This window comes from Panthera pardus, unplaced genomic scaffold (genome assembly GCF_024362965.1).
Source record: "Panthera pardus isolate Hobbes unplaced genomic scaffold, ASM2436296v1 HiC_scaffold_2, whole genome shotgun sequence".
NCBI classification, from domain to species: Eukaryota; Metazoa; Chordata; class Mammalia; order Carnivora; family Felidae; genus Panthera; species Panthera pardus.
The window spans coordinates 46174422-46197674 of record NW_026526765.1 but is presented as its reverse complement, the minus strand read 5'-3'; the positions used below and the strand labels follow the sequence as shown (position 1 = coordinate 46197674).

At 45.8% G+C, this 23253-nt stretch overlaps 1 protein-coding gene across 2 annotated transcripts in view; it reads right to left on the bottom strand.

Moving 5' to 3' along the window:
• GALNT10 (polypeptide N-acetylgalactosaminyltransferase 10) overlaps nucleotides 1–23253 on the bottom strand; it is a 222783-nt gene that overhangs the window by 153317 nt on the left and 46213 nt on the right. Inside the window, exon 1 of one of the 2 annotated variants that reach the window (XM_053907052.1) lies at nucleotides 22903–23121. The exons of the other annotated variant lie outside the window; for it this stretch is intronic. Within the exon in view, the coding sequence (XP_053763027.1) occupies nucleotides 22903–23106 (204 nt within the window). The 5' untranslated portion in view covers nucleotides 23107–23121. Of the gene's footprint in view, nucleotides 1–22902; nucleotides 23122–23253 lie in introns of those variants that run through there. 2 annotated transcript variants of the gene reach the window in all.

The window sequence follows — 23253 nt, the reverse complement described above, 5'->3', positions numbered from 1 at the left end:
CCTATTTGCTCTACATGTAGCCACACCCTCATATACAGGATTTAAATATCTGTCCAGGCTAGTATTTCCCCAATCATGTCTCCAGTTCAAGTTCTCTCTGTCTCTGTCTCTGTCTCTCTCTCTAAGGCACAGAAGTAAGCAACACAAGCCACTCCCAGTAGGTGAATCCTGACTGGCTACGTGATGACCCAGAAGCTCTGACTTCACATGTGACCCTGAGCATGGTGCCTAATGACCAGGCCTCAGTTTCTTCATCTGAAGAAGGGGCAGGATAACACCTGCCCAGGCGACTGTATCCGCTGTAAGGAGGCTCAAAGGAGACCATGTATATATATGAAAGCATTCTGTGGCTATGAAAGGACAGACGTGTGGGAGTGGCCATCATACCTTCTGAAGCCATGAAACCAGAGGCTGTTGGTTGTTGTTTAGCTGAGGGTGTGGAAATCACTCTGCCCATCTGCTTCCTGTCTATAAAAAGTCTGCTGAGTCTGTGGGCCCGGGGCCATTTTCAGTCTGGCCCTGCCCTTGTTCTCAGGCAAAATGATGCTAGGTTTGGATAACTGGCTATCCAGTCACACAACCAGACTGGAGCCAGATCAAAGCCTGGCACGAGGGAGACACTCTATCCTGTTCCAACTTCAGGATTCACCACTGACAGATGAGTGGGTGAAGGCTGAAAGATGGGAAACACAACTTTCGTCAGGCAGGAGAGCTCCGGTGTTGAGCCACAGAGCTGACAACAACAGCCCAGGTCAAGCACAGTCACATATGGAGGAAGCAAATATGTTCTGAGAGTTGGGATCACTTGACCCACACTAGAGACCTTAGCCAAGTCACCCGCTTTGGGGACCACTGAGGCCTCTGACAGGAGAATGAGTAGGGTCACTGGACCCCAGATTTGGGGAGTGAGCATTCTCACGTGGGTCAGTGAGCTTCGGTGCCCAAACTCCCTCACCTGGCTGTCCCCTTTAGTCGTCTGGCCCACAGCCCCACTCCTGCCCTCTGCCAGTCTGGCCCTAAATTCCCTCCCCACAGGTACACCAACATCCTGTCTGCCTCCCCCGTTCCAGCTTCCTCTTCTTCTCCTGCCATCCTGCATCCATGCACCGTCAGAGGCCTGCAGGTGGCCTGGCTTGGGCTGTGGAAGCCTACCCGGCTCAGCAGGCCTCTCGAGTCCCTGCCGCATCCAGCTGGGCCCTGCTCCACCTCCCGTGGTCTCACCTTTCTGTCCTGGGTCCAGGTTGCTTTTTGTGTCCTTCCGATTCCACACAGAGGAGGAAGCACATCATAATGAACTGAGTGGCTCCGGCACATTACAGATCCTGCTTTCAGACCACCAAATAAATCAATAGGGCTGTTGTGTGTGTGTGTGTGTGTTTAAATTATATATTCATGGAATCCAATAAGAGAGCCAATACTGTTGGATGTGATATAAAAGTTTCCGGAAAGGAACAATAACAGCTAACATTTATTGAGCTTAGTGATTTTTAAGCCCCTTTTTAAAAACCTTCAAAGACTTCCCATGGCTCTTAAGATGAAACCCAACTCCTTAACATTCTCACGAGGTCCTACATGGCCTAGCCTCTGCCCACCACGCCAGCCCATCCTGTACCATGCTCCCCTTGGTCTCAGAGGTCTGGACACTTTCCTGAGTTCTTCGAAGGCACCCCACTTTTTCCTGCCATAGGGTCTCTGCACATGCTATTTCCTCAAAAACAACGGTCACACTGTTCCCACTCCACCAAGTTCATTTCACATCTCAGCTCAGATGCCACTTCCTCTGAGAAGCCCTCCCTGACTTCTCAGTCAAGGCTTCTGGCAAACACAGCAATCCTATTCTTCAGAGCATCAAGTTAATAAATAGACCTTGGGCGGGGGTGGGGGGGCGGGGGTGGTGGCAGGCGACTGGGTGGCTCAGTGGGTTAAGTGTCTGACTTTGGCTCAGGTCATGATCTAATGGTTCATGAGGTTGAGCCCCACATCAGGCTCTGGGCTGACAGCTCAGAGCCCGGAGCATGCTTGCTTCGGATTCCGGGTCCCCCTCGCTGTCTGCCCCTCCCCCACTCACACTCTGTCTCTCTCTCAAAAATGAATAAACATTTTTTAAAAAGGTTAGCAAGTAGACCTTTATTTAGAGTGATTATTTAATTAATGCCTATCTGTGCCTGCACTAGAAGTGTCAGAAGAGAAGGGCAGGGGAAGCACTGGTTCTAGGACAGCTAGCTGTAGCATCACAGAGGTGCTCAAAAACCGTTAGCTGAATGAACTAAACGGATGAATGGGTGCGGACTGTGTGCTAGTCCCTGGAATAATTCCCTCTCAGTGCATTATCTCATTTACCCTCAAAATAACCCTCTGAGGTGGGTACAATTATTTTCCCCAAGTTGCAGACAGTAGCTAAAATTGTACACGGTGTTGGTAACTTGCCCAGGGCCACGGATATAGCAAGTGGTAAAGCCGGGACTTGAACCCGGGTCTGTCTGGCTCCAATACTTGTACTCTGTACTCTGCAAAACTTGATCCCAGCCAAGCAGTGGAGGTCATCTCAAACACGTTCCCTTTGTTTTTAGAGTATACACTCCACCAGTGGGTAAGCACAGGGAAGGGAGAATTTTCTTTTTTCCACCGCATGACTCTGAGCCACAAAAAGATGAGACATCTCAGATTCTTCATGTTTCCCCAAATGAATTTTAGGTAAGTTCCCTGGGAATCTCTCAATAATTCCATCTTCCCCCTCTCCTTTCTGGAGTGCTCTGGAGACCTACGCCAGAGTGTAATTTGTAAATGAGAAATAAATCTCTGTGAGTTACAACACTGACATTTCAGGGTTGATCTGTTATACCGCCTAACATTACCAATAAGAATGCAAATCCAAAATCACGCACCAACATGACTCCTTGAATAGATTTTCCTGGAGGGAACTTAATGTTCTTTGGTCACCTTTATGAACTTAAGGATGTCCTAAGTTGCTACTGAAATATACAAGCTGTTTGCCCAAATGTGTCTGCTCTATTGTCCCTTCCCTTTGGATGCTGGCATCTGATTCTCTCTAATCCAAATGTGCTGTCTAGTCTGAAGGGGAAGCCTCCCCACTCGTAAGGAGTGAAGTGCTTGGACACTGGTTAATCTCTTCAGCTCCTCTTGGCCAGGGGGCTCGGGGGTAACTTTACAAGTGGACTTGTAGGGGTCTGAAGCTCCAGGAGTGGGGTGGCCCTGTGACACTGAAGCATTCGGTGGACCACAATGTCAATGGATGGTGCTGCTCCCAACATCTGAAATGACCTCATGGGTGAATGGCTTAGGAACACCTGTTCCCTCACAAGATGCTTGGCCAAGTTTGTTTTGGTGGTGGAGTCCGATAATTGCATTAGTGCACGTAGCATCTGACCTTACTAATAACTGTTCAAGCTACAAACTTGCTGAAAGTCACCATGTTTTAAGCAATTATTTGGCTCTGTGCAAAAATGTTAATTTCATGCTTTGTAAACACATCTTTTGTAAAAGACCAACTTGCCTATAAAAATTGCTTTTGGCATCTCTAAGATAATCTTTAGGAGAGAGAAAAAGTGGGAAAAATGGGGGTGTCTACTTAATCAATTTCTACAACCTTCTTTCACTCGAGCTTTTTTTTTTTTTTTTTTTTTTTTTAATGACAAAAGAGACGTGCTGACAGGAAAGGTCAGCAAGAGGCAGAGGGAGACCCAAATCAATGAAGACTAGCTTCCAAGGAAGCTAATGCCCTTGCAGGTTCCCTGTGCATTGTCCTTCCCTAGGTGCCCTTCCCTCCTTCCCAGGAGTCTGAGAAACCTGGGAAAGTCACACGCTTCACGCTGACTGACCTGAGCACCTCAGAGTTAGAGAGCCCACTGGGGTGCTCTGGTCTGAACAGTTCATTCTGCTGGCAAGGAAGAGGGGGCCCAGAGACAAGACGTCCTGCCAGGTTCCCACAGAGGTCAATGCCGGCGTCAAGAAACCAACCCAGGGCCCCTGACCTCTCGGTATGGGGTGTTCCTGCAAGATGTGGCATGAAAACAAAGACAAAAATCTAAACCTTGTCTTCAAAAGTTAAGCAGAATGACTCCAGTCATGCTCTTTCCCATGATGTCCAACAGTGCTGTGTGTTTCCCAATATTCACCAGACGGCATAGTTCAACTCAGGAAGCATTTCTTCAACATTCACTAGCAGTGTTTCTCAAACAGTGACTCCGCTTTATCTTAAATATTCATCATATCTCAATCCTTACTTTCCACTCTATAATGGATGTCTTAATTTAATATAAAAGTAATGTGTTTTTTCCTTTTTTAACATTTATTTATTTTTGAGAGAGAGACAACATGAGCGGGGAAGGTACAAAGAGACAGAGGGGGACAGCGGATCCAAAGAAGGCTCTGCACTGACAGCAGAGAGCCTGATGTGGGGCTTGAACTCATGAACCGTGAGATCATGACCTGAGCCAAAGTCAGACGCTCAACTGACTGAGCCACCCAGGTGCCCCTGTTTCTTTCTTTTCTTCTCCAAATAGTTTGAGTAAACTGGAGGCTTCTGGAAGGTATGTCCTGTTGTTCCAGCATGAACTCACTATATGAAAGTCCATTCATGGGCAAAGATCTAATTAACTACAAGATTAGTAGGTGCTAAGATCTACAGTGGACCAAAAGGACAGGCAATGGGATTTGGGGTCCAAGAAAAGGGAATATAGACCAGTTACAACCTGGAGCAAGGTTCTCTGGAAGGATCGATAAATTTGTTTTTAATGACGGTCCTTAATTTTGTTTTCCCTGACTGTAGATTTTTTTGGAAACCATAAAAGCACAGAGAAGAAAATTTAAATACCCTATAGGAAACTGGGGAAAAGGGTACACAGGACCTCTTTGTGATGTTTTTATAACTACATGTAAAATCCACAATTATCTCAAAATTAAAAAAAATATATGTAATTTAAAAAATCCTCAGGGTGCCTGTGTGGTTCAGTTGATTGAATGTCTGACTCTTGATTTCGGCTGAAGTCATGATCAGTTTTGAGACTGAGCCCCATGTCGGGCTCAGCGTGGAGGGCACGGCCTGCTTTGGATTCTCTCTCTCTCTACCAAAATAAATAAATAAACTTTAAAGAATAAAAATAAGAAAATAAAAAATCCTCCATAATTCCACCATCCAATAGTAACCACTGCTGATAATTCTGTGGTTACCCTTTCTATCTTGTTTCAAGGCATGTGGCTGAAATCTGAAGTCTGGAGGCATAATTGGAGGTCTGAAACCATCTTTCTTCACCTGTCATTGTGTGTCAATAGAAATTTCCTATCATTAAAAATTCTTAGAAAGTAGTATTTTCAAAGGGTGTATTATATTCTATTACATGGGTGAATCATATCCCCTACTGCTGGACATTTAATTGCTTCCAATTTTCCACTATTACATTTTTTCATGTTATATATATTTTACTATTATAAAAATTTTTTTTGTAAGTTTCAGTAAACATCCTCACATCTCACGTTTCTGATTACCACCTCAGGTTGGACTCCCGGAAAGCAAATTCCTGGCTCTTTTTTTAAGAGTCTCATCACATGTTAATAACAAAGTTCTTTCCTGATGGGAATGGAGGGAGGTGGGCAACGTATTTTAAAAATCAAGCTGAAAAATGTCTTAGTAGAAAAACTCCAGGTGACTGCAAAGTGCCTAACTGGTGATTTTCAAATGGAGGGCCATCTGGGAGCCGGGTAGGAGAGTCCAGGAAACCCACAAACCCACCTGCCTGCAAACTGGGGTGGGTGCCTCATCCAGCTGTCATGCTCTCCTCGCATCTCAATGCAAAATGATCTTTGGAGAGAGACACGCGAAACCAGGACATATGGGACTGTCTTTTGTAAAAGGAGGTTGTTCACTCTTCTCCTAGGAGGGTAATAGCTTGGGAAATATGCATAAACCATTGCTGCTAGGATATAAACAGCATGAAATTATCCAAACTTGGAGCCATTAAAGATGCACATTGTGAATTTAGAATCAAAACACTCTATAAATTTATAGCAAATCTGCACATTGAAAAATCAGTCTGCAGACTATAAAAGCAATTGTTGGTTTAAAGCTTTCGCAAATGCTCCTGACTACACTTTGTGGGTGGGCACGAGGGTGAGGGCACTTTCTCTCAAGGAAGGTCTCATTGGCATCAGGAAACAGGGCAGCTCTGAGGCACCTTCCACATGGGTGTCCCTTTCTTCTGAGGTCTGATGTTCTCCACTATTGTTCCTCCCATTTGTTCTGGAACTGATGTGGTCAAATTCTCCTTCATGAGTCTAAAAACTACCTGAGACCCTGCTGGTTCTTTCACATATGGGGGAGCAGGACAAAGAAATAAGGGAGTGGACAAGTTACCATAAGGCTCCAAAACATCCCTTCTCAAAATATAAATACTGCCAACAAGGGAAGAACACGTAAGGTTTGGAAAACTCACTGAGAACACTTGCTCTTCAGAAATTATACTTGCTATCTTTCAGTGTTTCCCTTAGAGAAGAGAGAAAAAAGTCTGCCCACCAAGGCTCCTCCCCTTCCTTGGAATGAGGTCAGAGAGGGAGCTGTGGGGGGCAGGAGGTCCCCTTGGCTGTCACTTCTGCCCATTGGAGGTCAGGAAGTTGACAGGTGGGCTTGCAATGTTTGGCTGTGGTTTCAGGCACTCCCTAAGAGCTGAGTGGGGGTCTGTACTGCTCAGACAAGGAATTAATTTCCTCTGGGGAAGGCTGAAACCAGTGTTTGTTTAGCCTTGTGCTAGAGAGACTAGAGGGTCACGGCAGAAAGCCAAAAAGCCCTTTAAATTGTCTCTGTCCCTCGGTATTCTAACATTTCCACCTCACTTTAAAAAGTGAGATTTGCCAACCTATTATTTTGAACAATTTCAACAGAAAAGTTGTATGAATAATACAAAGAACACCAGTATACCCTTCTCTTAGGTTTGCCACTTATTAGTATTTACCACATTTGCTCACCAACCTCTTTATACAGTTTTTGCTGAATCATGTGAAAGTAAATTGCAGACATCATGATGCTTGACCACTAAGTACTTCAGTATGCATTTCACAAGCAAAAGAACATTCTCCTATATAACCACAATTCCATTATCACATTGATATCAACTATTATCTAATATACACTCTGTATTCAAATTTTCCCACTCTCAAATTATTTTTATTAATTTTTTTAATTGGCACATGAGTCACATAACATAAAATCCACCCTCTTAAATTGTACAATGTAGTGGTTTTTAGTAGTCTCACAAAATTGTGCAATCTTCACCACTAATTCTAGACCATTCTCATCACCCTAAAAGGAAACTCTATACCAGTATCAGTCACTCCCCATTTCTTCCTCCCCCCAGTCTTTGGGAACCACTAGTCTATGTTCTCTCTCTATGGATTTGCCTCTTCTGGACATTTCATATAAATGGAATCATGCAATAGGTGACCTTTTGTTTCTGGTTTCTTTCACTTAGCATAATGTTTCCAAGGTTGTGTTGTAGCAGGTATCAGTCCCTCATTCCTTTCTACAGCCAAATGATATTCCACAGTACTACGGATAAACCAAATTTTGTGCATCCATTCATCAGCTGACAAACATCTCAGTTGTCTCCACCTTTTGTCTGCTACGAATAATGCTGCCATGAACATCCATGCACAAGTTTTTGTGTGGATGTATGTTTCAGCAAGGATTGGAATTGCTGGGTCACAGGGCAACTGTGTTCAACCTTTTGAGGAACCTGGGCGCTGTTTTCCAAAGATACTGCATCATTTCACAGTCTCACTACCAATGCATAAGGGTTCCAATTCCTCTACTTCCTCACCAACAGTTGTGACTGTCTGTCTCCAAAGTGCTTTTACAGTTATCTTTTCCTCAAACCAGGATCCAATCGGGGATTCTGCCTTGTATTTACTTGTCATGTCTCTTCTGTTTTCCTTTAATCTGCACCTGCTCCCCAATCTCCTTTTGCATTTCCTGGTGTTGGCAATAAAAGAATAAAAACAAAGTCTAGTCCAGAGAAGGTATTCCTCCCTGATCCCGGTGGATCATAAAGCATGTTCCTCTTGCTCACCGCATCAACAGCTTGGGAGCAGTCTCTGGTTGATGACTTCTTTTTTCTTTTAACGTTTATTTATTTTTGAGACAGAGAGAGACAGAGCATGAATGGGGGAGGGTCAGAGAAAGAGGGAGACACAGAATCTGAAACAGGCTACAGGCTCTGAGCTGTCAGCACAGAGCCCGACGTGGGGCTTGAACTCACGGACTGCGAGATCATGACCTGAGCCAAAGTCGGACACTCAACCGACTGAGCCACCCAGGCGCCCCTCTGGTTGATGACTTCTAAGAGTTCTTGGTCAGAGCCCAGCTTAGTGCCAAGCAAAATGATCTCGTGCCTCTTAACTAGGAAATGCTTCTCAACAACTTAAGGCCTCCATTTGGCATCAGCAGCCATTTCAGGGGAGGGCAGCAGGTGAGGCTGAGGTGGAAGGGAGTGCATCTGAGGGGCACTGCAGAATCTGGGTTTCTGTGTTGAAAGTGGCCCTCCAGGATACTTGGCCGGCGGGCTGTCTTGACTGCCAGAGTTAACTGGGGGCACTGAACTGTAACAGGGGACAGCATTGCAGAGTGATACCCACCAGCTTCCCTACAGTAATGAGCTCTGCCATGTATCACATCTCAGACCGGAGCTAATTAAATTCTCCACAGCTTCTCCAAGAGCAATGAAGCCTTGAAGCACTGAGTGGCGGGTGGCAGGATCAGGGATCCTGGGACTTACTCCTGGCTTAGCCACAGATTGCCTGCGTGATACCAGGCAGGTAAATCAACCTCTCTGGGCCCCTCCCTAATCCATAACATGGGGGGAGAGGAACACATGGGAGGTGTCTTTAAACGCTGGGAGTCTCTCATTCTAGGCACGATACTGACAGTCACTCAGATGTATTCTCACCAAAAGGTAATCATAGCGAGAGGAGCTAATGCGATATAGCTACAGCCTAGGACATTACAATAGTGCCAGTGACTCACGGGAACTCTCTCTCCACGTTCATGTAGCACCTACAGCTCTTCCACAAATGTCAGCTCGCTTGTCCCCACATGGGGTAGAAAGCGAACAAGTGATCACGCCCATCTTGCAGAAGAAGGTTTGCAGATCTGAGGTGAATCCACTCATTCTTGAATCGTCACGAAGCATCCACTGTGTGTCAGGTGCTGTGTCCCAGGCCCGGGGACACGCTGGTGAGCTAGATAGGTCGGACTGGGTGGGGAGGATAATTAAATGAGCTACAACAACAAAATGTGAACGCTGGTAAACTGAGGGAACTGCAGGAAGTCCACGCAGGGGCGTCTAACCTGGGTTAGTGGTTGGTCTCAGGTTCACAGATCATGTGACTCCTAGTCCTAGTCCAGGGCTCTTCCCAGTCTTTTTTTTTTTTTTTAACTTTTTTTAATGTTTATTTATTTTTGACAGAGAAAGAGAGAGAGAGAGAGAGAGAGAGAGAGAGAGAGAGAGAGAGACAGAGCATGAGCGGGGGAGGGGCAGAGAGAGGGGGAGCCACAGAATCCGAAACAGGCTCCAGGCTCCGAGCTGTCAGCACAGAGCCCGACACGAGGCTCAAACGTGAGATCATGACCTGAGCTGAAGTCGGATGCTCCACAGACTGAGCCACCCAGGCGCCCCACTTCCCGGTCTTTTAAGGTGGAGCAGATATGCTTCAGGTAGTGGGAATAAAACTCTCAGCTGGGGCCAACTTGGCTGGTAGAAGAAAGGAAGCGGGACACTTTTTCCCTTGGTGCTTAACACAGAGCTGCCGAACAAATGAGCTCCAGTGCCCAAGGGCCTTATCTCCTAAAGGGACAAGAAATCAGGGCAAAGCTGCTAAGGGATACTGGGTTTGGGGTAAACTCTCTGAGGTCCTTGGCTTCACCAACTGCATGCAGTGCTGTCAGACAGGGCCAAGGGCCAGGTCCCCCTCTTTCTGGGCCTCAGTTTCCCAGTCTCCCCACCTGCAAGGCTGAACTAATGCTTGCTCTTTTGTTCAAATCTACTTACGAGCCTTCAAAACTGTCTCTCTTCCTTTCTCCATCAAAAGACAAAGACAAAGCATGAATTGATGCGTTTCAATGGCATCTAATAAAATGAAATTAATGGTGTCAGGAATCTTTATTGACCTCTGAAGTCAAATTCTTGCAGGCTGATTGGCTGGACACAGCTGTTTAATAACCAGTACCACCCCTCCCCCCCCCCCGCCCCGCTTCCACACCACCTCACACTCTTTGCAGTAATCGGGCCATCCCATAACTCTTCCCATGAGAAGGAGAAGAGAGAGAATGGCCGGTGTCTACACTTTCTGCAAAGGCTGGTTCATAAAGCAATATTTATACATTCCCTTTAACCTGACATTGCATAAGATCTATTACCAGTTAATTAAATTGTAACCATTTTATACATTGACTTCTGGTTGTGATCAGCATCTAAATTTACAGATCCACAAGTCTGCATCGACTTGCGTGAAGAAGCTAAATAATATTCACTTAAAAGAGCATTAAATTGTGCAGAACCATCATGAACAGTCAATAAACGCTTCATGTTAAACAGAATTTAAAGAGATGGTATTTGCTACTTTACTCCCTCGAGAAACATATGCCTTTAAAAGTTATTTCCTACCCCCTGAATTCCCCGTGACTACAGGGGTTTTGACAATTTTCTGATTTGTTTAAAACGAGCGATTATAAAACTTCGTTAGAGGCACTGCATCCATCTAAAAAGGGGGTGCATCCTGGATCGTGCCGCTGTCATAAAGGGAAAAGAGACAGGAGACTAATTAAGTAACAAAGCCTCAGCCAGAAACCTTTCTAGAGGCATAATCTCCTTTGCCAGGCACAGGGCAGATGACTGGGTGCACGCTCCCTCCTCGGCCTAATCCTCCCTCCTCAGCAAGAAGCATCACACAGTGTCTGGAATAATAATGTAATTACGGACAGCTCAAACACCTCATCCATGAAGGACAAGAATTTAGAGTCTTTCAAATATGGGAAGGAAAATCAAAGGCACCAAAGGGTGGCTCTTTCTGGGGGGACCGAGGGCATTAGAACGGTCTCTCTCAACTCTTCCCCCCCCCCATTAAAGTACACATGCTGCTCAGAAGGAAAAGTAATTGCTTTTGACCAAGATATGATGGCTACTCAGGTCAAAATGGTCTCTGCACTCACTCAAAACACAACCCTCAAAACCTCAAGTATCCTTCTTTCCTTAAAAAAAAAAAAAAAAAGAAAAAAAAAGCCAAATTTTGTTTGTTGGTTTGTTTCTTTTCTCCCATCACGTTTCTTTCTTCAGTCTAGATTATGAAGTTCTCACTGTTTGGAAAGAAAAGATGCAGGATCCATGGGAAGGGATTGCATTTTGTGGATTTTATATTCTCTGGATTTAGCACAGGGATTGCTATACAGAAGATGCTAAATAAATGTTTGCTCATTGGCATCAGGTGTACCTCATGTCATTTAAGTTAAATCTAACTGTGTTCTTTTCAGTTCGGAAGAATAGCATCCTGTAGAATATTCTGAGTCTAGGGGCTCACGGTGTACGTGTAGGTGTCGTAAAAGCCAAAAGCCAAACGCCACAGTCCAGAGCCGTGATTTTCACACGGCATTCCACAGAGGCTTATGGGTTCAACAGAGGTGACTCAGGGGTTGTGTTGGGGAGGGAAGCGGGGAGGGAAGCTGCTGGGCTGCCAACCCCATCCCGTGTCTATTTCAATAAAAACCCCTCATTTCTACCTGTTTTCTGTGCTAGGCTTTCCCATAAAACATCCTTTGAAGAAAAATGTCTTACAACTGGACTTTCACATGGTCTCAAAGTTATCTCCCTACAAGATACTTACTAATTGCACAGGGGAAAATAGTAACTGTATGCTGGAGAACCATGGCATACATCATCCGAACACTGCTGGTAGTAACTCGCCATGTATCTCTGATGTGATGAGCTGAGAAGGGCACATCACCTCTGTGGTGTTCTTGCCCAAATGCATCAAAAGAATTATGAGAAACATCACACAAACCCAAATTGGGGGACATTCTACAAAATAACGGGTCGTTCTTTTCAAAGCGTCAAGGTCATGAAACACACAAGACTGAAGAAACGTCGCAAATTGGAGGACACTGAGGAGACATGACAACTAAATGTGATGTGGGATCCTGGAACAGAAAAAACAAAGACTAGTGGGGAAAAAAATGGCAAGGTTCAAACAAGGTCTGTGGATCAATTAATAATGTCGTTTCATGGTCTAGATAATTGTATTATGGTTGTATTAGATGTTAACATTAGGGGAATCTGGGTGAAGGGTACAAAGGAATATTTTTGCACGATTTTTTGTAAATCTAAAATGATTTCAAAATAAAAAGTAAAGGGGCGCCTGGGTGGCGCAGTCGGTTAAGCGTCCGACTTCAGCCAGGTCACGATCTCGCGGTCCGTGAGTTCGAGCCCCGCGTCGGGCTCTGGGCTGATGGCTCGGAGCCTGGAGCCTGTTTCCGATTCTGTGTCTCCCTCTCTCTGCCCCTCCCCCGTTCATGCTCTGTCTCTCTCTGTCCCAAAAATAAATAAAAACGTTGAAAAAAAAATTTCAAAATAAAAAGTAAAAAAAAAAGTTTCTGAACTAAATGAAGTTTTAAAAAATCACCATCTGAGAGAAATATAATTGGAATTTTGGATTGATCTTCAAATATGAAAAAAAGTATATAGAGAAATAACAGAACCCCTGTCGTGCCAAGTCTGATTTAGGTATATGTGTGAATTTTAATGCTATTCGTTTTAAAAAGCTTGACTATCTAGCTTTTCCTGGCAATGCTCAGTTATTCCCTAGAATAAAGTAAAGACCAAGTAGTGATGGAGAATAGCTCAAGACAATATACACTTAGGAAGGAAAAAAAAAAAAAACAAAAAAACATTGCAGCTTGGACACGTTGGTGAAAGGAAACAGGGATGGGAGGGGAGCGAAAGGCAGAATCTGCCTAGTAACCAAATCGACTCAGGTTTCATCTATAAAATTCATAAGAATTTTGCATTCTACTCCATAATGTACTTATGGTTATTTTCATATAAACATTACAGTTATTGGCCCACCCCTGAATGATGTCCAGAAAAGAAGAGCCATGTTTATGCTGTGGATTCTCTTACCTACTGGTATATATCCTAACTTCAGAGAAGCATGATGTTTAAATGGCTTAGGAAATATTTATTTATATTCCTCATATCAGCGCATTCTGTTAGTACAAAGAAGTGCTTCAAGAAGGTTTTTTTTTTTTTTTTACAGATTTATATCTTAAAAACACAAATGCAGAATCCCACTCATCCAAAAAACCTCACTCCCTAATGATGTCAGATAAATGAAGCATTGCTCTACTAGGAAGTTGTGTTAAGACCTCAGGAAATTGGCATTGTACATATATTAGTTATGCATGGGAAAAATCAAGCCTGCCCTTTCTTTTTCTATTTTGAAAAGTGTGGGTTTGGCAAATGTCCCAACGGTTCTTTTATTTTTTTTTAAAGAGAATATCTGAACTGCTGATAACAGATTACCTGTTTTTGAAGTGGTGTTAAAATTCTGCATTTGGCCCTTCTTTCTTGGAAAGCCAGGATCCTGGTTAAGGGTGTTTTTCAGTCCCTACGACACTTAACACTGAAATATCTCTTGTCTTAAATATAAAAGCAGGCAATTGCCTTCTCAGTCTTCGTTCCTTTGTTTTTCTAGAACCTACACCTAGATCTTGGGGAACCTGCCTTCTTCCAGCATCAGTTCATGAGGTCTGGGGGTGGGGCTGGCTTCTCTCTCAGTTCCACAAGTAGAGACCTGACCTATACAAAGAGTATGGTACCTTCCTGATCTCTGTAAAAGGCTTACAGACAAGGGCATGGCCCAGAGTGGACACAGAGATCGGCTCAGTGACTTTGATTACAAAGATCAGAAAAGAGCCTTTCTCTCTCTGCTGGAGCTGCCAAGCTGGAGGAAGGAAGCCTAGAGATGCTGGCGGCCTCTCGCCACCACGAAGGGGAGAGCCAGCCCGAGGAGAAGCAACCAGTCCCAAGCAGAGATTACTGAAGGCTTCTCAGCCCCAGGAGCCAGCCATGCCTGAAGGCAGTACTTTCCCCATCCTTCTACTTACATACTCCAGTTAAGTCCCTTTTTTGCTTAAGCCTGTGTGAGATGAGTTTCTGTCACTTGTGACTGAAAAAGTCCTAATACAAACATCTTTTTTTTAAAAAATAGGGAATATTAGGAAGCCTAAGATGAAGTGGGGCTTTCTAACCTCCAAGATCCAGGGTCAGACAATTCTACTCAGATAAACATATAGTCATAAGGGCAAGAATGCGTAAAGAAGTCAAAAGATACTGGTTTTGAAGTTCAGCAAATGAGATTCAAAATGTACTCTGTAATTGACCAGATAAACAGCCCTGGGCAACTGCTAACCCTCTCTGAGTTCCATTTCCACATGTCTAAAATGGGAGTGATAACTTCACAACGTTGGTAGAAAAACCCAAGAGATAGTTCATGACACCGTGAAGGAAGCACTGCCCAGTCAAACAGCGTTCTTTCTTTCCTTCGCCAGGGCACAGATAAGGTGACCAGGGAAGATGGGAGCATCTGGGTTCAGGAGACGGCTGCTGATGCCCATGCAGAAATGCTGACATCAGAATCACTTGTGGTCAACTATGAAACAAGGAGGAATCAAGCCGTCCCGTCCAAACAGCGTGACAGTGTTTGAAGACAAATATGTGAACCCGGTATCTGACTACAAAGTGTGTCACAAACCCTTCTCACTGTTTGGCCTTAAACATCAAAGAATACAATTACATAATTCTTTAAGCCTGCAGTTGTTTTGTATGGTTTTCTGTATCCTGGATTTTGTTTTATGATGGAAAGATTGTTTTTCAAAGATAGGGACAGGAGGGAGAAAAGAAAGGCTCACTTTCATTCTTTCTTTTTTTTAATGTTTGTTTATTTTTGAGAGAGAGAGAGAGAGAGAGAACAAGCGAGGGAGGGGCAGAGAGAAAGGGAGACACAGAATCCAAAGCAGGCTCCAGGCCCTGAGCTGTCAGCACAGAGCCTGACATGGGGCTTGAAATCACAAACCATGAGATCATGACCTGAGCCAAAGTAGGACACTCAACCGACTGAGCCATCCAGGCACCGCAGATAGGCTCTATTTCTATCCCTGTCCTGGACATGTCTTGTGTCGAGACAGGGATCATAGAAAGGGTGTATTCCAGATACAGGGCACAGCCCAAGCAAAGGCAAGTGGGAAAGAGGAGATGCGTGGCACATTCCGGCAACAGCAAGTGGTCCTATTTGGCTACCCAATGGCTCCACGCAGAGAACGGTAAGAAATTAAAACTAGAAAAGTAAGTTGAGGGCATACTGTGAAAGTCTCATTCATTATGCCTGTAGAAGATGTTAACAACTCAGAACAGAAAGGGTAAATGTTTCTAAACAAGGATTGATACCTGGATTAAGTCACTCCAGTGATCATTTCTCACCCCAACCCCTTCTCCCTTCCTAAAAGAACTCTGATTTTGTCCAGTTATCCATCCTACAGATTTCTGTGCCTACATGTAATGTCTGGAACTACAGCAGCCATCTGGGGGCAATGAGGAACTTTAACATGGGAGAACATGCTTGAGTGTGGCAGAGCCAAAAGACGGCAGGAATACGAATCTCAGATCGTGTTGCTGAGCCACAGAATTACTTAATCCCACAGGTGCCCTTCTGCCAGGGTTCTTGTTATGTGAGCTAATAGATCTTTGTATCATTTAAATGACTGGGTCTTCCATTACTTGCAGCCCAAAGTAGCCAAAGTTACAAATGGGTTTTAAGGGAAAATAATTTAAAAAGCTCACCTAGGCACTGATAGGTAAGACTTCAAAAATGCCTTTAAAAAGGCCCCATGCCCTCAGTGGTCCAGAGGACTTATGACCCAACTGCTGCCCTGAACAATCGCCCACTTCGTAGAAACACACAGAAGGTTCTAGCAGCCAGCTTAAGTTTACCACTTAATCACGCAACTCTGGCTGGTGTCAAGCTCTTCAAGGAGTTGATCCCAGGGAACAGGGAGAAAAATGAAAAGGAAATAAAACTGAACAGTTGCCTGCAGAGAACACCAGCTGCGCGTGATTGATTTCCATGTAATCTCCATTTGTCTCCCTGAAATTTTTTCATCAGATCTCTGGCACAGGGTCACAGAGAGGCACGAGGCTGCCCATGCCCAGAGTGTGGTCAAGAAAAAAGCCTTCCCTTATATGCCCCTGAAGGCCAAGGAAGCAGGACAGGTGACCCCGGGGAAAGCGCGAGCGAGAAGCTTTTCCTCCCCTCACCCCATGGCAACACTCAGGCCACAGGCCACCGCAACCAAGGTGGAAGGTTGGTCCGTGGGCTGCTCTATGAGAAATCCCACCCCTCAGGCTGGTGAGCTTCTGAGATCTGCAGAGAGGACGCCTGCCCTGCGTGTCCATTCATCAACTGCTCAGGGCACTGTCTTGGCCCAAACAACAGTTGGGATGTAGGGTTCCTCCACTGACCCATCATTCCTGAAAACCCCACAGGGAAACAGGTTACTCTGGGGAGGGGGCTGGACTTGGGGTCACCGGTGGTGGGAAAAGAATGAGAAGGAATAGAAGAGGATGGGAGGGCAGGGTGGACTGCATCCTGTTATCGTTTCAAAGTGCCACACTTGTCACTTGTTTAGTGCTCTTTGCCTGGGGCTGGGTGTCCTCTATACCTGTCCTGGAGCGTGCACTCACGTGCCTGGTGTGTTTGTGCCCACTGGAGTGGGGCCATAAGCTCAAAGGGAAGAGAGACAGCACCCACCACTCGGGGGTGCTTGAGGCTAGCTCCCAGTACAACAGCATCAGCAGCTCCCTGAAATGCAACTTCTCAGGTCCCACTGTAGGCCTAAGGATCACTATTCTGGGGGTGGGTCCCAGACGTCTGTTTTAACAAGCTTTCCAGGTGACTTCCATGCACATGTGGACAAGACTGACCACCTCATTATGTAGGGGGGTAAAGGGACCTAAAGTGACTTACTTAGGATCAATCATGTGGCTGGAAACCAGTAGAGGCTAACCTGCAGGCTGGGTCTGACCCCCCCCCCCCCATCTAGTGCCCCTCCCACTGCATCAGAAATCGAAGCAAAGCTGCAAAGCCACGGAGCTACTGAGAGCGATTTCAAAACCATCCATAACCAGTTTTAGTATTGCTGCATACATCCTAGCAACTTATCTGAGCCCAAAACAGTTCTGTTCTTAATATGGAACGGTAAGACCAGGGCACCCTCTCCCCTTCTGACTCCTCTACATGGCCGGCACTAGAGCAAAGTGTCCACATTTACCTAGTGACCAAAGCCAGAAACCCCAGCAACTGCGGGGCAGCGCAGTTCAAAGCAGGAGTTTAGGAAGCAAACTGCTTGGGTTCAAACCCCAGCTACTTGACTTGTTCTCTTTGTTACAGTGGGCAGGTTGTGACCTTTCTGAGCCAATTTTCTCAGCTGTGACTCGGGGACAGCAAGTTTACAGAGATGGTGCCTGTCTTGGGGATTAAAATGAGATAACCCACGCCGGGTGCTCAGCGCTGTGCCTGGTACACAGGTTAAGTGCGCAGCACACATCAGCTGTCACTACCAGCCTCAATGTCCCCTTGCCCCTTCCTCCCTATGTCCTACTGGTGACCTAGTCGTGCTGACTCTTGCCTCTCCGACTGCTCCCACATCTGGCCTCTTTTCTTTGGCTTGTATACCCATACCCATCGCCACGGTGGTGGTTCTGTCCCTCATCTCGTCCTCCTGAACCACCACGCAAGTCTTCAAACACGTCTTCTGGCCTCCACTCTGCTCTCCAAGATGACAGCTCAGTGAGCTTTTAAAATTGCAAAGCTGAGCTGCTCATGTGGCTGCTTCCTAACTCCCTGCGTTGGCTCCCCACGGTCTTTGGGGTCAAGGTTCAGTTCCTGGGCGGAATGCACCAGTCCCCTGGTGGTTAGCACCCCCATCTTTATCTTACTTCTGGGCTCCTCCCCTGCGCTACACCTAATTACTTTGGGGAACACAAAAATGGTGGGCTTTTCACACTACCGTGCTCTGTCCCTTGCCAGGAATGCCCGGCCCCCCCATCTGCCTGGCAAATAAGTCCACGTTCAACTTCCCAGATGTAGCCCAGAGTTGGTGCCTGATCAAAGTCTTATTCTCAGGTAAACGTGACTGCCCCTGCGTGTGCTCTCTCCGGCTGCTGCACCTGCTCCCCTCACAGCACCTGTGCCACCTTATGGGGTTTATATGTTTTCACATCTGCTGCCCTGCTGACTGCTGGATTATCACCCTCCCTGGCACAGAGGAGGTACTCTAAACTTGTTTATTAAATGGATAAACACTGAACTCCCCCAATTTCACCAGTCTGGGCTCACAGAACAAATCTGCTCTGATGTTCCTCAGAGAAAGCCTTTCAGGGGTTGGAATCCCATCTCATTTTCACAGCGGGGCTAGAATGATTCTCCCTATAAATGTGGCTGTGATTATGCAATGAGGAAAGCAGACTGGTGTGAATGATATTTCACAATGTAATCCACCCATCACTGGGTGGCCATTCGGTTCTCAGCATGGGCAAAGCCCTGGGTTTAGGAGGAAACGAGCCTTCTCATCTCCAACTGGTGTGTAATGTGGCAATCAAAACCAAGAGTTTGTGGTCATGGTCATGGTCTTAGCACTGGGTTGGAGGCTTGGCTTCTGGTTCCTGGCACTGCCTCTCCCTCATTGGGTGACCTTGGCTACGTCCTTCCCTGGTTGGGCCCCTGACCCTTGTCTGTGAAACCAGGGTGATGAACTAGAAGCTTTCTAAGCACCTCTTAGACTTCAGAGCTCAAACATGTCAGAAGTTTAAGTGCCATTCATGAGCAGAAAACAGGGATGACTCTCTTGCCTTCTACCCCCACTCTCTTCTGAGCACTTTGTAGTGCACATGGCAGATAGAGGAGAAATACAGCATTCACTGAGCACATGATGTGACTCTTCTTGTCTTTGTTTGGGTGCTCTTGAAGGCTTCAGAACCTTCCCCCATAAACAGCTTCCCCTCTCTTTGAGATTCATCCAAAGGAGGCAATATTGCAGAGCAGTTAATAATGCACAACCAGAATCAGTCTGCCTGGCTTTGACTCCCGGTTCTTTCATTTAGTGGCCATGTGACCTTGAGCAAACTGTTTAACCACTCTGTGCCTCAGTTTCGCATCTGTAAAACAGGGACAATAATAGTTCTACCTTATGGGGTCATTGTGGGGATTAAAATAGTCCCTATAGTTAATTCCCTAAGTAGTGACTGCTACAGGGTAAGCACTCAACAGAAATTATTAAGTTATGTTTTCTCAAAGATCCTTTGGGAAAAGAGTACTGCTGTCTAACGGCATTTTAAGAAAGGCACTAATTCATTCAAGAGAGTACAAACCTCATGACCTAATTACCTCTGAAAGGCCCCACCTCCAAATACCATCAAATCGGCTCTCTATTTGTGGTGACAACGAGAAATCGAAATTGACAGTCTGCAACATGGAAGAGGCCTTCACCAGATCCTGACCGTGCTGGCACCCTGATCCTGGAGTTCCAGACTCCAGGGCTGTGAGCAATAAATTTCTGTTGTTTATAAACCATGCAGTCTGTGGTATTTTGTTAAAGCAGCCCAAACTAAGATGCATAACAACAATAACAAAAAATGTGAGTGGATAGATACCAAAATGTGACTGTGGTTATCTCTGGAAGGTCATAATCACTGGGGATTATCTTCTTGTGTTTGTGCTTATCTGTATTTTGTAGCATTCTACAATACCCTTTATCTCCCTCCAAATGTCTCTTTCCACATTCCAGGGGCTCCGGGCTGACGGATCCTGTAGCTCTGCTCCCCAGCTGGGGCCCAGCATTCCAAGGAATAGCCAAACTCCAAACTCACACTCCTCAGGAATGGGCTGGGGTGGGGTGTCTCCAGAGGGGCCTCATCTAGCTGGCAAGAATACATTCTATCCATGGGCATTTCCAGAAAAAACCTCAGTCAAAAGTGAAAATGACAGGTATCTGAAACAGACCATCCATCAGACAGAATTCTGTGCGGCTCAGAGTCTTGGCAAGGAGCCCCCTCAAAGTAACACCTCCAGCCATTTACTGAGCATTTAAGCTCTGCTCTGCACCAGAGAGCTATGCTAAATGCATTCCAAGCATTATCTTATTTGATCTCCCCAGTCTTGCAAGGCAAGTATTTTTCACCCAAATCATGATAAGGACACTTCAGGCTCTGCCATGTTCTGCCCCGGGTTACAGAGCTAGGAAGGAGCTGACAGGGAGTCAGCCCCAGGTCTAACCCTGTGACACATGACACCGAAACGGCACCTTCTGGGTTTTGTAGACCTCAGTGTACCCGGCCTGGAATTTCCCTTTTCTCAACCAATCTCTTGTTGACACCTGCGGTTGCTAAATAAGGTTTATAAATAAGCTACCCCCGTGTGACTTTTCCCCAACTTCCCAGACTGTTCACTGGCCACAGAACAGAACTGTTGTTTTCAATCAGGGAGCATTTATTAGATGTTGAGTATACACGTTCCACGTACTAGGGAGACTCACACCCAACCGAGGACACAGACACACACACAAAACCATTGGAAATGGGCCATGTCCTTAAGCATCTCTTTGTAGATCTATAACCGACAGACTGGGACACCCCAAACTGTATCAAACTGACCCTCACTGAGTACTCTGACCTGTAATTAGGGTCTCACTAACACTTCTGTGCTAACTGCTACCATTTACTGGACCCACCACACACCAAGAGCTTTACGTGTTTTCTCTCCTCTAAGGCTTACCATAAACCTGCGAGGTATTCCTCACTGTTTTATAGGTGAGAAAATGTGCTGAGAGTATTGAAGAGACTTGCCCAAGTTCAGCCAGAACCAGGAACTGCCCTGTAGCATTTATCATTTGAGGGTTATTTTTGTGTCTGTCACCCTATCATCCTGTAGGCCCAGAAGGACAAGGATAACATCCTATTCAGGACTGTGTCCCTCACTGACCTAATCCTCTACCTGATATCTAGTTAAGTGTAGGCTTACACACACACACACACACACACACACACACACACACACACAGGAAATACTACTAACTCAGAAGGGGGCCTGTGGATTCAGACAGATCTGGGTTTGCATAGCAATTCTGCCATATCCTGAATGTCTCTCCTTTAAGCACTTAGGTCTTCTCTGACCTTCAGTTTCCACACCTGTTAAATGGGGACTCCGATAAACTTATCTCCCAGGAAGGGTATGGGAAATGACCAGGAGTCTGGGGTATAAATCTGTGAGTAGAGATCTGACACATAGTAATTGCTTATTAAAACACAGACATCTATTACTACAAGGCCAGAAACAGAAGTGCCCAATTAATGGGACATGTGGAGCTGAAGGTGTTCCATTCCCCCAGTGGAATGTGAGCTCCTGGAGGGCAGGGATGGTGCGTTTACATCTGCGACCCCAACACTAGCCAAATAAGTGGTGTTCAACAAATGGCTACCACTGATAGAGACCCTTCCTGCCCGGGGTAGTGACTCCAAGCTGTGCACTGAAGGGCAGGTAGGCGGAAGGGAGGACAGAGAACCTCCTTTGTTGCAGCAGAGGGCTCCTGAGCCAGCCTGGCCTCTAAACTGGGGATGAATAAATAAGTAAATAAATAAAATGGGGATGGAAACAGTACCTACCCTGCAGAGTTCCAACGAGGCAGAAATGAAACACCATGGGAAGGCCTTCTGCTCACCTGAGACTGATGAGAAGGGGATGTGACGACACAGGGAAGAGTGGGCAGTGAGGCTGGGAAGGCCCTGAATGTGGACCAAAGAGAGGCATTAACAGGGAGGGCTCTGAAACCCTACAGTTAGGGGTACAAATCCCAGCTCTGACATTTACCAGCCTTGAGGATTTCACCTCATTGAGCCTCAGCGGCCCCCTCTCTACAAGGAGGAAAAGAAGGGAACCTCCCCCAGGAGGCTGTTGTGAATCAAATAGAAGGTGTGCGGAGCCGCTGGTACATAGTAAGAGCTCAATAAATGGTAGTTTTATTAGGGAGGATACACTTTTTTCTGAAGGTAGAAGCCCAACCACCTCAGACAATAACAGAGCCAGGGAGGAATTCAGCTTAGTGCGACTAAAATAAAAATAGGAGAGCCGAAACCGTTTCCCGAGGATGACTATTTATGAGACCAATTTCAGTTTCCCAGCGCTAATGAATCCCCCATGGCAGCCGGCGCGCAGCTCCAGAGTCCGGAGCGCGGGGCCGCGCCCTCCCCGGAGTTCTTCCAAGCACCGCACACCCTCGCAGCGCTCCCTCTGCGCTTAATAATCACAGCAATAATCCGAATAATGATCGGGGTAAAGTGCAGCGGGAGCCACAGAGGGTGCAGGTGGGGAGGAATAACACTTCAGCTACTTGGTTTCTTCAAGACAAACTTCTGCCCAAAATAGATTAATTCAATCTGCATATTAATGTGGATTACTAATTAGTGACTAAAAAAATGCTTTCAACACAGGGAAAGTGCAATGCAAATGCTTCAAACAATAATAACATCCAGGAGTCACAGGGTAAGTATGGAAAGGAAATAAGGTAGACTCTTTTTTTTTTTTTTAACACTTAAAATTTTATGGCTGAAGGAAATGGAGCGCATTAGGAAAATTCACTTAAAGCACAAAAACATAAAAGAGGAAAGCCTGGTGTGAGGGGACTTTCTTCGTGCTCCCAGGGAACCTTCTGGCTGCACAGGTCCTATGACGGCACATCTGTGCTTTTGCCTTGCCTTCTAGACCCTGACACCCTGAGAGCAGAGCCCACTTCTTACCCACCTCTATATCCCGGGTCACCAACACTGCGCCAGGCACGTCCGGAGTCGTTACTAATACGTCATGACCCCCAAATAGAGGGTGGGGTGCACCTGGGGACTTCTGTCTAGGGAGTGCAGCATGAAAAGGAGTGACTTCACAGTGGAAAAATCTGACAAGCGCCACCTCAGCCAGGTGATCAAGGTCCACATCAAAGGGTGAAGTCATGTTAATGGTATGTGCCCTTGATGTAATGCAGCCTGATCTGCGGTCCTTCCTCCCACAAATCCATAACTCTCATCTAAAAACAGCAGAAAAACATCAGACAAACCCAAAATCAGACTTCACAAAATACTCAACCTCGAGACTGTCAAG